Source organism: Oryctolagus cuniculus, chromosome 20 (assembly GCF_051225735.1).
Source record: "Oryctolagus cuniculus isolate XC-2025 breed Fujian yellow rabbit chromosome 20, ASM5122573v1, whole genome shotgun sequence".
In the NCBI taxonomy this organism is placed as follows: Eukaryota; Metazoa; Chordata; class Mammalia; order Lagomorpha; family Leporidae; genus Oryctolagus; species Oryctolagus cuniculus.
In genome coordinates this window covers 12,124,026-12,140,641 of record NC_142886.1, presented here as the reverse complement: position 1 = coordinate 12,140,641, position 16,616 = coordinate 12,124,026, and the positions used below count along the sequence as shown (strand labels likewise).

At 42.9% G+C, this 16,616-nt stretch overlaps 1 protein-coding gene across 1 annotated transcript in view; it reads right to left on the bottom strand.

Moving 5' to 3' along the window:
• Positions 1 to 876: 876 nt before the first annotated feature.
• KCNH5 (potassium voltage-gated channel subfamily H member 5) overlaps positions 877 to 16,616 on the bottom strand; it is a 439,958-nt gene continuing 424,218 nt past the window's right edge. Inside the window, exon 11 of the mRNA XM_089322688.1 lies at positions 877 to 1,244. Within this exon, the coding sequence (XP_089178814.1) occupies positions 1,212 to 1,244 (33 nt within the window). The 3' untranslated portion in view covers positions 877 to 1,211. The remainder of the gene's footprint in view (positions 1,245 to 16,616) is intronic.

Below are 16,616 nucleotides of genomic sequence, written 5' to 3'. Positions count from 1 at the left end.
AGGTATTGTATAAAAATTAAAATACATTAAAAAGATGCAGTCCTTAAATATATGTGTGCATCTTAACATTAATGACAGCTGCATTTTGAATTCCTGTATGAAAACCAAGAGACCCTGTATATCCTGTCCTCTTCTGGAATACGCACATTGAAATAGGAAGAACAGCAGGATTTGAGGTCTGGTTTTATCACTTACCAACTGTCAGACCTACCCCAGAGCCATTCAGCAACTCATTTTTTAAAAAAGCATTTATTTATTTATTTTAAAGACAGACTCCTCTCCCTTTCAAAGGGAGGAGATGGAAAGAGAGAGAGAGAGAGTGAGAGACGGGAAGAGAGAGAGAGAGAAAGAGAGAGAGGGAGAGAGAGGTCTTCCATCCACTGGTTCACTCCCCAGATGGCTGCAACAGCAAGACCTGGGGCAAGCTGCAGCCAGGAGCCTGGAGATACAGCTGAGTCTCCCACAGATTGGCAGCAGCCGAAGCCCTTGGGCTGTCTCTGCCACTTGCTAGGTATATTAGCAGAGAGCTTTACCAGCGCAATTTTACACACATAAAAATATAATATCTGCCATGTTTTATTAATGTGTGGAGATTAAATAAATTTAAAAATCATAAGGGAATGAAAATCCTAAACCATTTTAAAAATTCAAGCTTTCAAAATCATTGTTTATTGCGTATGTCTCCATGCATGAAGAATTCACTTTAATAACAACTAGAATTAGAAAAAGGTTGTGGAAATGCATAATACGAAAAAGACTATGCATGCATCTCAAAAAATTTTTTCCAATAGAGCAAATTTATTTTCCAGGAACTTTTTTGAAATATCCTTAAAAACCCAAAATATTTAGTTTACCTTTTTTTTGCAGTTGAAAGCTTTGAAGATTATAATAAGTGTTAGGCTCTGTGTAGACTATGTGTGTCTTATTTCCAGTGTTTATTCTCATTGAGCTTATGAGACATAGTTAACTGTGTTCAAGGGAAAAGAAACCAAATGTCCTGTTTCATATGCAACTTGGGGGCTGAAATGTAGATGTTTCATTAACATCCTCTGCCCCACTGTAGAGCAAAATTCCATTCTTTATAGGAGCTGAAGAAATACAAGAGGATGTGGAGGGTGTTTTCATTGAAATGAAAGTCAGGATCCATACCACTGCTCCCCATCCATTCATGACTGGTTCATCTACACTCCTCAGGAGAAGGAAGCATTGGTTCATCTACACTCTTCAGGAGAAGGCAGCGGAGACTGGAAGACACGTCACAGAAACACACTAGATAAGAGACAACGTTTCAAGGATCGAAAAATCAAGTTTAACATACACAAAGAATTAAGGATAGATTTTTAAAAAATCCAACTGTTGGAAATAGGTGAAATGCAAATGAACTGCTAGTGAGAATAATGACACTGAAATTTAAAAGATGTTGGACTCTCTTCCTAAACCTTATTCTTGCATTAAAAGACTCTGTCACCTACCTGGAAACATCTCCTGGAAGAGGCAGGAGTCTCCCAAATGCAATTCACCTTCCTGGTTTCTTTACTTGTGAACTAGTGATGATGTTTTTGCTTTCTTCTATATTTTCGTGCCTATGGCTAATGTTTACTTCTTCACTTCTTGGCTTCTTGGCTCACCAACCGAGTCATATGTCCTGCTTCGAAGAAACAGGCTTCATTTTTCAAACACCCTATATGCCCATTGCCTAAAAACCTCACTTGGGCAATAGCAGTAGCAAGATGATGTTCACGTGGTTACTTTCAGCCGGTAGCCGAAAGATGGAAAACAGGAGCTGCCCTCTCACTAATGCATGGTAACCATAACATGAGAGCCCAGCCCTGCAGGACAGAGCTAGCAGAGCACACAGTTTGAATGCTTACAGAGAAATGAGGCGTATTATCCCAGTCACAGCAGAATCTACGCACTGTCAGCTGGACATGAGGCAGGGTAAGCCTGTCCTCACCCACACACCCTGCACAGCTGCAGTTGGCTCTTTTAATTCTTCAAAACTTCTGGTGTCAACTCCTCCTTTCCAACTCCAGTGAAGACTCCTAGATGTTCCAGTTCAGGTCCTTTCCAGTCTCTGTCTTGCTTGAGCTGTTCCCTTCATCTAGAATCCCTTCATGCCTCACTGCGGAAATCCTATCTAAATTCCTTTAAGACCTTATTTAAAATATATGTTGCCTGCTGCATGTACAAATACAACCCCCACCCATCCACACACACAATACCAAACCTTCTGCTCTCCACCTCCTCACTTGGGGGGAATAGATCTCCTATAATGCTTTATTTAGCTATTTATCATTTTTGGAATATTCTGACTTCACTTCTGTTTAAATCATTTACCTGTCACTGGAAAACATTCCTGAACCTGAAGCTTGTGTTACCATTCCTTGCAATTTGGACTGAAATTCCTATTATTCTTTGAACAAACATTTATTAAAAGTATACTAGATGAAGCAATCTTATTTTAATTGGCTCCCTTGGAAGAGACGGGCAAGCAGGTGCTTTGCTCAAGGGAGATTCCATTAAATATGTGTCACTCAAGAAGGAAGAACTCTTTAGGGGAATCTCCTCCAACCTTCTCAAAGTCATGACAGAGTAGCTTGCTAACAATTCATTATCATTTTAGATGATTTAGTTGGGGAGATAAAATCCAGAACGGTTGATTTCATGGCAGAACAGAGACTGAGGGATGAGATGGCCAAATTCTGAGTGTCTAGGGTCACAGAGAGTGGAGGCATCAGGAGAAAGGCTTCCCCGAGCAAAGCTATGCAGAAAAGGGTAGGCAGCATAAGGAGATGCCTGACAGGTGAGCTGGGAAGAGTCGGCGGTGGGGGCAGAGTATTCGTGCATTTTTATCACTGTACTGAATGCCTGAGACAGCTAATTCATAAAGAGCAAGGTGTATGTAGCTCAAAGTTTTGCAGGTTCCAAGTCCAAGTGGCATGGCCACAGGTGTTGACTCTAGCTAGGGACCCAGGGAAGATGGCAGATGATGAATCACATACAGAGGGTTAACCACATGGTAAGCCAGGAAGGAGACAGAGGTTGGACCCAACCCAGGATTTTACAACCACCCCTCTTGAGAACCATCTTCTGAGGACTTGCCACCAATGACCCAGGGAGCCCCCAATGGACACCACTTCCTAAAGGTCCCGCCACTTCCTAATGATACCCCCTTGGGAGCCAAGCCTTTGAGGAGAGCCCAAACTAATATCCAACCACAGCAGGGTGTGATGGGGGAAAACGAGAAGGCTCTTCCTCTACATATGTGCTTGCTGTTTAGACTAGAGTTAGCACTGCTCCTAAAGAAGATGCTTAGGAGGAAAAAAGACATTATCAGTGAGTGAGACCATGCAGAGAATTTCAAAAGGTTCATGAAAAATGAAATAGAAAGATAAGTCTATTTTGGTGCAAAAATATTTTGAAAACCATACGTATGCAGGATCTTCAAAAAGTTGACAGAAAATGTGTACTGTTAAAAAAAAAACTGTGCTTGGATTTCAAAATATTTTAAACCCAAGCTTATTTGTAGTTGCATTGTTCGTCAACATTTTGAATTATCCTCGTACATCAATCACCAAGTGTGGGGAGCAACCCGGACTAGACTATGTTACTGGAATTAAGACTTATTCTATGCATCTGCTCTCCCACAATATGGCGCTGGGAGAGGAGAAAACAGCTTCTATGCAGCTGCCTCTTGCCAACTTGAGTGATGACCTCCAGGAGCTGATCCTGCTCCTGATTGGAGGAGAGCAGCGTGCTCGGCGTGTGGGCAGCCGAGTTGGGATTGGTGGAAGAGGACTATAAAGGAGGAGAGAGACAACATGCACCAGGAACATCTAAGGGGAACATCTAAGAGGAACACCTGTGCAGCCCCTGAGAGAGCCGGCCGGCGGTGTGCTGCTCCCCCGCGGAAGTGGGGAAAGTGGCCAGGGGGAACCGCCCTTCCACGGAGATGGAAGGGACGGCAGCCAACCCGGGAAGAACCAGCAGCAAACCCGGGGAGGGCCGAGCAGACAAAAGAACAGCGCAGGGTCCAGTGTCGTTCCTCCATGAAGAGGGGGAGCGACAACCAAGGAAACACCACAGACAGTTGTATCCTATAGGCTGCATTCTGTATACCCTGCCTATTGAAGGTTGCAATTCTAATATGTAGAGAGGGGGGAAGGAATCCACACTTTGAGTGACCCTGACACAAGGGAGCTAAAGGTTACTCTCAGGAAATGGTGATGAGGATTGCAAGATTTTGCTTTCCAAACACAGCTCAGATCCCAGCATCTCTAGTTACTTTACAACTTGGCCTGTCCACAGATCTGATGTCTTAGTAGGAGGATAATATCTGGTTGTCTGCATGCACACATTGCTCACTGTTTTTATTGCCAACAGAGGTCTGATTTAAGAGCAAGGGAAGGATCCACAGTGTTGATGCATTGAAATCTGGAGACTTCACTTCTGTTCCATTTAGTGCTGTATGTTTCCAGCTCAATGGGATGTAGTTTTTCTTTCACATCACTTTAACTTGCACGAAGTCCAATTGTATGCACAGTTTTCATAGTAGAAGCTCTATAGATGTCCCAGTGATAATTCATAAAACTCCTCACAAAAGTCAAACACGGAAGCACAAAGAAACTCTTCAGCTTTTTAACTTTCAACCTCTATTCAAAGAGCACAGCAGTTTTCCCATGAAAAATGGCCAGCAATGCTTCCCATAGATAATGTATTTTTATGTTATTGATTTTTTTCTTCCTAGAAAGCTATATTGAAACAACAGCTATTACAGCTACAAAGCTTTGCAACATCTGGTAACGATTGCAGACAATCACTCCATTTCTTATTCTCAAGGCTACGAATAATACCTCTGAGAACACCTACATTAGCCAGCTGCCCACTCTTCCCCTTTCAGATGGCACCTGGGGAGAGGCATGTGAAAGAGATAAAGAAATATCCAAAGGCAGAGCAATGGTCATTGTCCACAAATTATTTAGGTCATTTACCCAGCAACTGCTGCCTGGCACGTTGCGTTAGACAAACACTCTGTTTCTCTGTTTTTACTTGGGATAGCTTTGCCCAATGCATTTAGTGACTTAAATACATCCTTTTTTAAAAGAAACAAAAGACTTCTTTTATTTATTTGTAAAGCAGAGTTAGAGAGAGAGAGAGAGAGAAAGACAGGGAGACACTGAAAGAGAGATCTTCCATCCACTGGTTCCCTCCTCAGATGGCCACAATGACCAGGGTTGGCCCAGGCTGAAGCCAGGAGCTAGTAGCTTAATCCAGGTCTCCCATGTGAGTACAGGTCCCCAAGCACTTGGGCCATCTTCTGCTGCTTTCCCAGGTGGATTAGCAGTGAGCTAGATTGGAAGTGGAGTAGCCAGGACTCAAATCGGGGCCCATATGGGATGCCAGTATGGAAGGCGGAAGCTTAACCTTCTATGCCACAACGCAGGCCCCCTAGATACACCCATGTTTAATTTGGAGGCATACTAGAACGCAGTCTTCCACTTACACAGTTTGACATAAATAAACCCTGTCTATATTATTTATCAATTTTGTTAGCTGAAACAAGCAAAATGATCGGTCCATTGAAATGCTTTTCTCTGGCACCGGCGCTGTGGCACAGTGGGTTAAAGCCCTGGCCTGAAGCACCAGCATCCCATATAGGTGCTGGTTCTAGTCTCAGCTGCTCCTCTTCCCATCCAGCTCTCTGCTATGGCCTGGGAAAGCAGTAGAAGATGGCCCAGCTCCTTGAGCCCCTGCACCTGCGTGGGAGACCCAGAAGAAGCTCCTGGCTCCTGGCTTCGGATCAGCCCAGCTCTGGCCATTGCGGCCAATTGGGGAGTGAACCAGTGGATGGAAAGACCTCTCTCTCTGCCTTTCCACTCTCTGTGTAACTCTGTCTTTCAAATAAATAAAATAAAATCTTTTTTTTAAAAATTGCTTTCCTCAAAAATACTGGAATAACACAGGAAGCTCCTCGGAAGGCCAGAGAATGAGGTTTGGAAGATTGGCAAGAATGTGCAGCTCTCAGGAGTACCAGGAGCACTGGAATGATTGTGTGAGGTTAGTGATTCTGCTCCTACTTGGGAGGAATTAGCCCTGGCAACCACCACCGCCCTGGGGAATGGGTGCAGCTGCTGGACACATGAACGTTTCCCACTGACTTTTAAATACTTATTTATTTATTTGAAAGTCAAGGATACACAGAGAGAGGAGAGGCGGGGTGGGGTGGGGGTGTCTTCCATCCACTGGTTCACTCCCCAATTGGCTGCAACAGCCAGAACAGCACCAATTTAAAGCCAGGAGCCAAGAGGTTCTTCCAGGTCTCCCATGTGGGTGCAGGGGCCCAAGGACTTGGGCCATCTTCTACTGCTTTCCCAGGCCACAGCAGAGAGCTGGATCAGAAGAGGAGCACTAGGACTCTAAGTGGCACCCATATGGGATGCCAGCACTTCAGGTGGTGCTTTTGCCCGCTATGCCACAGCTCCAGCCACACCCCCACACACTGACTTTTGTTTCTGCATTTAAAATGCCAGGAATCTGGTCTGATGAGCCACGCCCTTATCTCATGCCTGTCTTGGAGATTCTGAACTCACCATGGAAATGTAGGAAGGGGACTCAGATGCTGGAACTGCAGTTCCATCAGAGTCTGTTGATTCAGAATGCTTACTTTTTCTCTTTATTTTCATTTTATTTATTTGAGGCGGAGGAGGGGACAGAGAAAGAGAGAGAGAGGGAGAGAGGCAAACAGACAGAGATCTCCTATTAGTAGTTCACTCTGCAATGCCTCCAAACACCAAAGGCTGGCTGGGTCAAAGTCAGGAGCCTGGAACACAATTCAGATCTCCCAGGTGGGCAGCACTTTCACCTTCACTTGCTGTCCCCCAGCGTGTGCACTAGCAGGGAGATAAAATCCCCAGGAAAGTCGGAACTCAGACCCAGGGACTCCCATATGAGACGTGGGTGTGCAAAGTGCCGTCTTAAACACCCACCCCCTAATGACACATCTTTAACATGAGCTACACCACATCTGAAACTCTCTAGTTGCTGAACCCTTATCACACTACTAGCAGCTTTAAAAGGTATACACAGGGGATCAGCGCTATGGCGCAGAAGGTTAATCCTCCACCTGCAGTGCCGGCATCCCACATGGGTGCTGGTTCTAGTCCTGTCTGCTCTTCCGCCAATCCAGCTCTCTGCTATGGCCTGGGAAAGCAGTAGAAGATGGCCCAAGTCCTTGGGCCCCTGCACCCTCTGGGAGTCGGCGGAAGCTCCTGGCTTCTGGTTTCAGATCGGCGCAGCTCTGGCCATTGCAGCCATTTGGGGAATGAACCAGTGGATGGAAGATCTTTCTGTCTCTCCTTCTCATTGTCTGTAACTCTAACTCTCAAATAAATAAATAAAATCTTAAAAAAAAGAAGCATACACAGACAGATTCTTCACAAAATCAAGTACGTGTGGCCACAAATATCAAGCTTATAAATAACGTAAATGTGTAGCTAAATAATGCTATATAAATACTAGCTTTTCTAACATTCTTCCACCACATAAGTCAATGAAGTTTTATTTAGGATTTTCTGTAGAACAGGAACTCCATTAGGTACTGGGAATTCAGAGAGGGATTTAACCCTGTTCTTGTTCTCAGTGAACTTGTACCAGGGGACTTCAATATGTTTGTGGAATTAAATGATGAGTTTACTTGGGTGCAAAAAATGTGAAATCCACGCATATTGGTGAGGGGACTCTTCAAAGGTTCCTGGACAATGTGTCTGATGAGAAAACAGTGCATGGATCTCCAAATTTTTTGCACAGAAATAAACTTTTTAAGTCCCATTTTCTGTGAACTTTTTGATGTAGCCTTACATGCACAAACAGTGCTTTATGGAATTACATCCAAAACATGGTGGAGACACAGATATACAAGGGGGAGAGGTTAAAGCTACGTAAGCAGATAGAAGCCTTTGGGTACAAATAATAACAAATTAACCCTCTTAGAAAATGAAAGTGTTCTGGGAAAGTAGAAGGATGAATTCCCAGGCACAAACTCAGAAAGAAACAGAAGCAGCTGAATGGGAATTCTTTCCTTTTGTGTGTTTTGTGGGAGTGGGGTAGGAGATAGTAGGGAGAGGTGGAATTATGACAGGAAATGAGATTGCAGCACTGGGTTGGGTGCTGTGGCACAGCGAGCTAAGCTGCTGCTTGGGAGGCTGCATCCCATATCAGAGTCTATTTGGAGTCCCAATTCCTCTACTTCTGACACAGCTCCCTGAAAATGTGCCTGGAAAGCAGCACATTTATGGTCCAAATATTCAAGTTGCTGCTAAGCACGTGGGAAATCTCCTTAGAAAGGCTTTTTGGGGCTGGCGCTGTGTCTTAGCAGGTAAAGCCACTGTTTGCAGTGCCAGCATTCCATATGGATGCCAATTCGAGTCCCGATGCTCCACTTAGCTCTCTGCTATGGCCTGGGAAAGCAGTAGAAAGTGGTCCAAATCCTTGGGCCCCTGAACCCGTGTTGGAGGCCTGGAAGAAGCTCTTGGCTCCTGGCTAGAGATCAGCACAGCTCCAGCCATTGCGGCCAATTGAGGAGAGGACCAGTGGATCAAAGACCTCTCTCTCTCTCTCTCTCTTGCTCTACCTCTCCTTCTCTCTCTCTGTAACTCTGACTTTCAAATAAATAAATATTTTTTAGAAAAAGGCTTTTCAACTCTAAGCAAACTGGGTTTGGAAGGAACATTCCTCAATACAATCAAAGCAATCTATGAAAAACCCACAGCCAACATCCTATTGAATGGGGAAAAGTTGGAAGCATTTCCACTGAGATCTGGTACCAGACAGGGATGCCCACTCTCACCACTGCTATTCAATATAGTTCTGGAAGTTCTAGCCAGAGCTATTAGGCAAGAAAAAGAAATTAAAGGGATACAAATTGGGAAGGTAGAACTCAAACTATCCCTCTTTGCAGATGATATGATTCTTTATTTAGGGGACCCAAAGAACTCTACTAAGAGACTATTGGAACTCATAGAAGATTTTGGCAAAGTAGCAGGGTATAAAATCAATGCACAAAAATCAACAGCCTTTGTATACACAGACAATGCCATGGCTGAGGAAGAACTTCTAAGATCAATCCCATTCACAATAGCTACAAAAACAATCAAATACCTTGGAATAAACTTAACCAAGGACGTTAAAGATCTCTACAATGAAAATTACAAAACCTTAAAGAAAGAAATAGAAGAGGATACCAAGAAATGGAAAAATCTTCCATGCTCATGGATTGGAAGAATCAATATCATCAAAATGTCCATTCTCCCAAAAGCAATTTATAGATTCAATGCAATACCAATCAAGATACCAAAGACCTTCTTCTCAGATCTAGAAAAAATGGTGCTGAAATTCATATGGAGGCACAAGAGACCTCGAATAGCTAAAGCAATCTTGTACAACAAAAACAAAGCTGGAGGCATCACAATACCAGATTTCAGGACATACTACAGGGCAGTTGTAATCAAAACAGCATGGTACTGGTACAGAAACAGATGGATAGACCAATGGAACAGAATTGAAACACCAGAAATCAATCCAAACATCTACAGCCAACTCATATTTGATCAAGGATACAAAACCAATCCCTGAAGTAAGGACAGTCTATTCAATAAATGGTGCTGGGAAAATTGGATTTCCATGTGCAGAATCATGAAGCAAGACCCCTACTTTTCACCTTACACAAAAATCCACTCAACATGGATTAAAGACTTAAATCTATGACCTGACACCATCAAATTATTAGAGAGCATTGGAAAAACCCTGCAAGATATAGGTACTGGCAATGACTTCTTGGAAAACACCCCAGAAGCACAGGCAGTTAAAGCCAAAATTAACATTTGGGATTGCATCAAATTGAGAAGTTTCTGTACTGCAAAAGAAACAGTCAGGAGAGTGAAGAGACAACCGACAGAATGGGAAAATATATTTGCAAACTATGCAACTGATAAAGGGTTGATAACCAGAATCTACAAAGAAATCAAGAAACTACACAAGATCAAAACAAACAACCCACTTAAGAGATGGGCCAAGGACCTCAATAGACATTTTTCAAAAGAGGAAATCCAAGTGGCCAACAGACACATGAAAAAATGTTCAAGATCACTAGAAATTAGGGAAATCAAATCAAACCACAATGAGGTTCCACCTCACCCCAGTTAGCATGGCTCACATTCAGAAATCTACCAACAATAGATGCTGGAGAGGATGTGGGGAAAAAGGGACACTAACCCACTGTTGGTGGGAATGCAAACTGGTTAAGCCACTATGGAAGTCAGTCTGGAGATTCCTCAGAAACCTGAAGATAACCCTACCATTCAACCCAGCCATCCCACTCCTTGGAATTTACCCAAAGAAAATTAAAATGGCAAACAAACAAGCAGTCTGCACATTAATGTTTATTGCAGCTCAATTCACAATAGCTAAGACCTGGAACCAACCTAAATGCCCATCAACAGTAGACTGGATAAAGAAATTATGGGACATGTACTCTATAGAATACTATACAGCAGTCAAAAACAACGAAATCCAGTCATTTGCAACAAGATGGAGGAATTTGGAAAACATCATGCTGAGTGAATTAAGCCAGTCCCAAAGGGACAAATATCATATGTTCTCCCTGACTGGTGACAACTAACTGAGCACCAAAGGGGAAACTTGTTGAAGTGAAATGGACACTATGAGAAACAGTGACTTGATCAGCTCTTGTCCTGACGGTTGATGTACAATGTAATACTTTATCCATTTTAGTATTTTTTTTGTTCTAGTACCATTGGTTGAACTCTATAATTAACACACAATTATTCTTAGGTGTTTAAATTTTAACTGAAAAGTGATCCCTGTTAGGAATTTGGAAAACATTATGTTGAGTGAAATAAGCCAATCCCAAAGGGACAAATACCACTTGTTCTCCTTGATAGGTGACAACTAACTGAGCACCAAAAAGGAAACCTGTTAAAGTGAAATGAACACTATGAGAAACGGTGACTTGATCAGCCCTCACCCTGACTGTTGATGAGCAGCTTAATATGTTATCCCTCTTAGTATTTTTTTTGTTTGTTCTACTTAATACTTTTGGTTGAATACTGTAATCAATACACAATTCTTCTTAAGTGCTGAAACTTAACTGAAAAGTGATCACTGCTAAATATAAGAGTGGGAATAAGAGAGGGAAGAGATGTGCAATTCGGGCCATGCTCAAGCTGACTTACCACAAATGGTAGAGTTAGAAACATACCAGGGGATTCGAATTCAATCCCATCGAGGTGGCATGTACCAATGCCATCTCACTAGTCCCAGTGATCAATTTCTGTTCACAATTGATCGTAATGAAAGGACTAAGAACCAAAGGGATCACATAAACAAGAATAGTGTCTGCAAATACTAGCTGATAGAATCAAAAAGGGAGAGAATGATCCAACATGGGAAGTGAGATACACAGCAGACCCATAGAATGGCAAATGTCCTAACAGCACTCTGGCCTCATAATCAGACCTTAAGGCATGCAGGTCTGGCTGAAATGCCCATGAGAGTATTTCAGGCATGGAAAGCCAAGACACTCGGGGGGAAAAAAAAACCTAAATGAAGGATCTCCACGAGTGAGATCCCAGTGGAAAGAATGGGTCATCAAAGAAGGAGGTACCTTTCTCTGAAGGGAGGAGAGAACTTCCACTTTGACCATGGCCTTGTCTAAAAATTATCAGAGTCAGTGAACTCAGGGGGTTTCCATAGCCTTGGAAGTTCATGACAAGAGCCTAGGGTGATTATTGATGCCATAAACAAGAGTGTCAATTTGTTAAGTCAACAACAGGAATCACTGTGCACTTCTTACTCCTCATGTAGGATCTTTGTCCTTAGTGTGCTGTACATTGAGATTTAATGCTATAACTAGTACTCAAACAGTATTTTTCACTTTATGTTTCTGTGTGGGAGCAAACTGTTGAAATCTTTACTTAATGTATGCTAAACTGATCTTCTGTATATAAAGAGAATTGAAAATGAATCTTGATGTGAATGGAAGGGGAGAGGGAGTGGATAAGGGGAGGGTTGCGGGTTGGAGGGACGTTATGGGGGGGGAAGCCATTGTAATCCATAAGCCGTACATTGGAAATTTATATTCATTAAATAAAAGTTAAAAAAAAAGAAGAAAAAGGCTTTTCAGTAGTCCTGGAGATGATGTGATCAAGACCTAACTGGTGTGGTGGTTAGGAAAGTAATGGCTAGATACTTGGAGCAAGAATTAAATGACTCAGTGGCTGTCCTGGGGTGAAGCCAACGAATGCTCATTTGACCTAAGTAAAGAGTCTATTGAGTCCATTTTAGGTTTATTATATTTGTAATATAATAACTTTGGCCAGAACTATGGAGTTGGCTTAAGGTTTTAGAAGATGACATCTTTAGATATATTTCATTAAATGAAGATACAACTTCACTTAATTTTTCCAAATTTATGTCTTATGGAGGCTTTTTTATTCTTTGTGCACCATTTTTCTTTAAACAGAGTACAAATATATAACCATGCATCTTTTATGTGGACAAGTATGCAAAAAACTACAAAAGTCAATACTCAATGACAAGGGAATTCTATTAAAAAGTTACACTGTGTAGATGAAAAAAATTAGATGTCCATTATAACATACCCACACAATCAATCAATGTTCATGAAACCCTCTTCTCTACTCATTACATGAGAATGTAAAGACAATCTCAATTGTCACTTAATGCATCTGAGTTTATTAAGATTTTAGCATAAAAGGCAAGAGGCTGAGTTGAAAACCAGCATGAAAAACACCCAAGTGCAGTTAGTTCAGTATTTATGGAACTGAGTCTATTTTATCCTGCTAAGGAGCAGCTTCATGCAGTTCAGAGTCTGAACAAACACAACCCCACACAGAGGATAAAGTGGAAGAATGACAAGATGCCAACATGTTGTGACAGCTACTGCACTGCCTGACCTGGAACATTTATGCATTCTCTAAAAGTGCATAAAAAGCAAATTTTACCATTTCTTCCAGCCCATCAACCTAACATTTTTAGGTTTTTATCATGCAGAATCCCATGGGCTCCAACAACACATCCAATTGGAGTTCATTAGTTAACATTTTCAAAGGACACGATTTTAAGATGCTCCCCCAGGTACCCTGATTTCAGTAATTTTGCTTCATATGCCAAGTGGCAGACACATCACCAGTGCTGCAAACACCACTATTATTATCCACAAGGAAATCCACCCACATATCGAACCGGTGCCAACCAGCCACTCTGAACTGCTGACAGCATTACCAGGCTTCCCAGCCTTGGAGACACAGAAGGCAGCTGCGATTCCCCTCACTAAATGCGGATGGTGAGAGTGAGAGTGTTTCTCTTGATGTTCAGGATGGATACAGATGGCAAAGCCAGTAAGAATTTCCACAGATGTATCCAGTGATGGTTAGCTCCAGATATCAGTTACAAAACAATCACATTTCCCACCTGCTCCCCTTCTTGCATTTTCTCTCTCAGATCTTTGTATCACCCAACGTGCCAAGCAAGAAATCTCCAAATGAGATTTTTCTCTACATCTGTCCATCCCCTCCTCCCGACCTCACACGAATTAGGAAGTCTTGATTCCATTTGCTTTTCTCCAGCCCCAGAGCCCCAGTGCTACACTCCAGGCCTTCACATCTCCCTTTGGACTATTTCTGGAGGTTTTAGCAAGGTTTGTATTTGGCTGTAATACATAATACTCTATCTTTAAAAAGTGATTACAAATGCATTCTATGAGGAGTCTTCAAAAAGCTGATGGGGCAGGCGTGTCACACAGCAGGTAAAATGTCTGTCTCACACCGGAGTGCCTGCATGCAACTCCTGGATCCAACTTCTGACTCCACTTTCCTGCTAATGTGTACTCTTGGAGGCAGAAGTGATCGATCAAGTAATTGGGTTTCTGCCACTCATGTGGAAGACATGGATTGTGGGACTAACCCCAGCTTTGTCTCACACAGAGGCCACTGCAAACATTGAGGGAGTGAATCAGCAAATGGAATCTCTCTCTCTCTCTCTCTCTCTCTCTCTCTCTCCTGATAAAATAAGTAGTGTTTAAAGCTGATGGGAAACGCATATTATAGCAAAAGTATGCATGAACTTCAGATGTTTGTCACTAAAATAAGCATATTATAATTCTGTTTCTCCACAAAGGTTTTTGAAGTACCCCAACAGACTTGTTGCTAGAATATTTAGAAACTTCTAATTCACAAAATAAAAATAAAATTAGCAATTGGAATAATTTCCACCTTGTATGTCAATTCAACTGCAATATTCTGTATTTAACAGAATAATTCTCTGACGTACAACTATTTATTTATATAGGGCAAATATTAAGAAATGCTAGGATCTGGCACTGTGGCACAGGGTTAAAGCCCTGCTTAGCATGTCCACATCCTGTATCAGAAGGCTGGGTCATGTTCTGGTCAGTCCACTTCTGATCCAACCTCCTGCTAAAACATCCTGAAAGGCAGTGGATGATGATTCAAGTGCTTATGTTCTTGTCGTTCACGTTGGAATTCCAAACTTTGGCTTCAGCCTTTAACAGCCCTGGTTGTTACAGGCATTCAGGCAGTAAATCAGCAGGTGGATGAGCTCTCTCTCTCTCTCCTCTTTCTCTCTGTTTCCCTCCTCTCTCTCTCCCTCTCTCCATCTCTCTCTCTCTCCCTCTCCTGCTCTTGTTCTTGCTCTCACTTTCACTCTCTCTTTCAAGTAGATAAAATAGAGGCCAGCATTGTGGCACAGACGCTAACTCTCCACCTGCAACATTGGCATCCCACATAGATGATGCCTGTTCCAGTCCCAGCTCCTCTGCTTCTGCTCCAGCTTCCTGTTAATGCACCTAGGAAAGCAGTGTGAGATGGCCCAAGTAATTGGGCCCCTACACCCACGTGCGAGACCTGAATGGAACTCCTGGCTCTTGGCTTCAGCTTAGTCTAGTACCAGCCATTGAGGCCTTTTGGAGAATGAGCCAGCAAATGGAACCTCTCTCTCTCTCTCTCTCTCTTTCTACTCTCTCTCTGTAACTCTGCTCTCCTATAAATAAAATGGTTCTTTTTTTAAAAAGTAGGTGAAGATAAACATTAAAAAGTCATGCTAAGTTTTTTGCAAATAGAAAGACAACGCAACAGCCAAATGCTGGAAGTAAGATTTAAGGATTTTGTCCGCCTGCCACTTGAAGATGGGTCAAGGGCATGTTTTCCAAATTCTTCTCACTCTGTGGACTTGCAAGACCCAAGTTCTTTAGGGATTCATCTTCAGGAATTCAAGACATCATCTTTTGATTTTACATTTGGAAGTTGATACAGACATTGTGCTATTTCCTTTTCTACCAAGGAGGCAAATTATTTTTTTCCAAAAACCTGAAGTTAATGCTTTGAGGAACTCCGTCAGAGCTAGTCTGTGGGTGACAGCTTTGAACAGAGCTGTGTTGATTGCACCATCGCTCTCCACCAAGGTCATCATTTCCAGTCCCATCAAGGGACAGGTCCATGGCCCTGAGACAGTCACCTTGGAGACACAGCGAGAACAGCTTCACCCAGTGGCCTTCTCTGAAAGCCACTTACACTTGAATGTATTATTTAATGTGGTGAAAAATGCATCACTGGTCCAGATCTTCAGAGCTCAAACAGGTTTAAAACTGTTTGGAAGCCTTTCCAAGACTAAAATAGCCCTGCCCTTGGAACAGCAAGGCACGGGGCTCAGAGGTGCACTATCAGCCGTCAGCCTGGAGGAGTAAAACAATTAAATGAACAGTTTTGTAAATTTGGCAGCGTGATGCCCCTCATCCCCATCCGAAAAGCTTACCAGGTCTCACATGTCATAAACCAGTTATCCTCCCATCACGCTTCAAATAAGTACAAAATTGCTGTAGCCCTACCTAAGAGTAGCGTTAAACCCTAGACACATGGAGAAGTGCAGTAAACTTGATCCAGCTTAGAGAACAAGGACTCAGAGGCCAGACCAGATGTCCAGTTGCCTGACAGAGGGAATAATCTAGCCATGCGGACTGAATCAGAGATGGCCCATCCAATTAGGTCACAGAGGCAAGCCCCAGAGAATTCGCACAGTGGCTTTTCAACAGTGCTTTCCAGCTACCAACTTGAATCACGGATGGAAAGATACAAAGGCATGCTAGTTTAGCTAAGCTCAAACCACAGTTCCCAGAGTTCTCTGTATGGTTCTGGGCTAGGACTGGTCACAGGGGAAAGTGGGTAAGAAGTCTCCTTTAGCCCTGCAGGTCAGTGGGCCCCCAGGTGGTGGCACAGTGTCACGTGTTTTTGTGGACTTGCTGGGCTACCCGGTTGGGGTCTGTCTTTTCCTTGAGCTTCTCTAACTCCTGGGCCACACCCTGGAAGACAGAGTCATCTTCTCCTGCTTCAGATCATCTGCTTCACCAAAATTTGAGGCTTAAAGGTTGTGACAAGGGGCCAGTGCTGGGCGCAGTAGGTTAATCCTCGGCCTGAAGCCTGGCATCCCATATGGGCACCGGTTAGAGTCCCGGCTGCTCCACTTCCGATCCAGCTCTCTGCTATGGCCTGGGAAAGCAGTAGAAG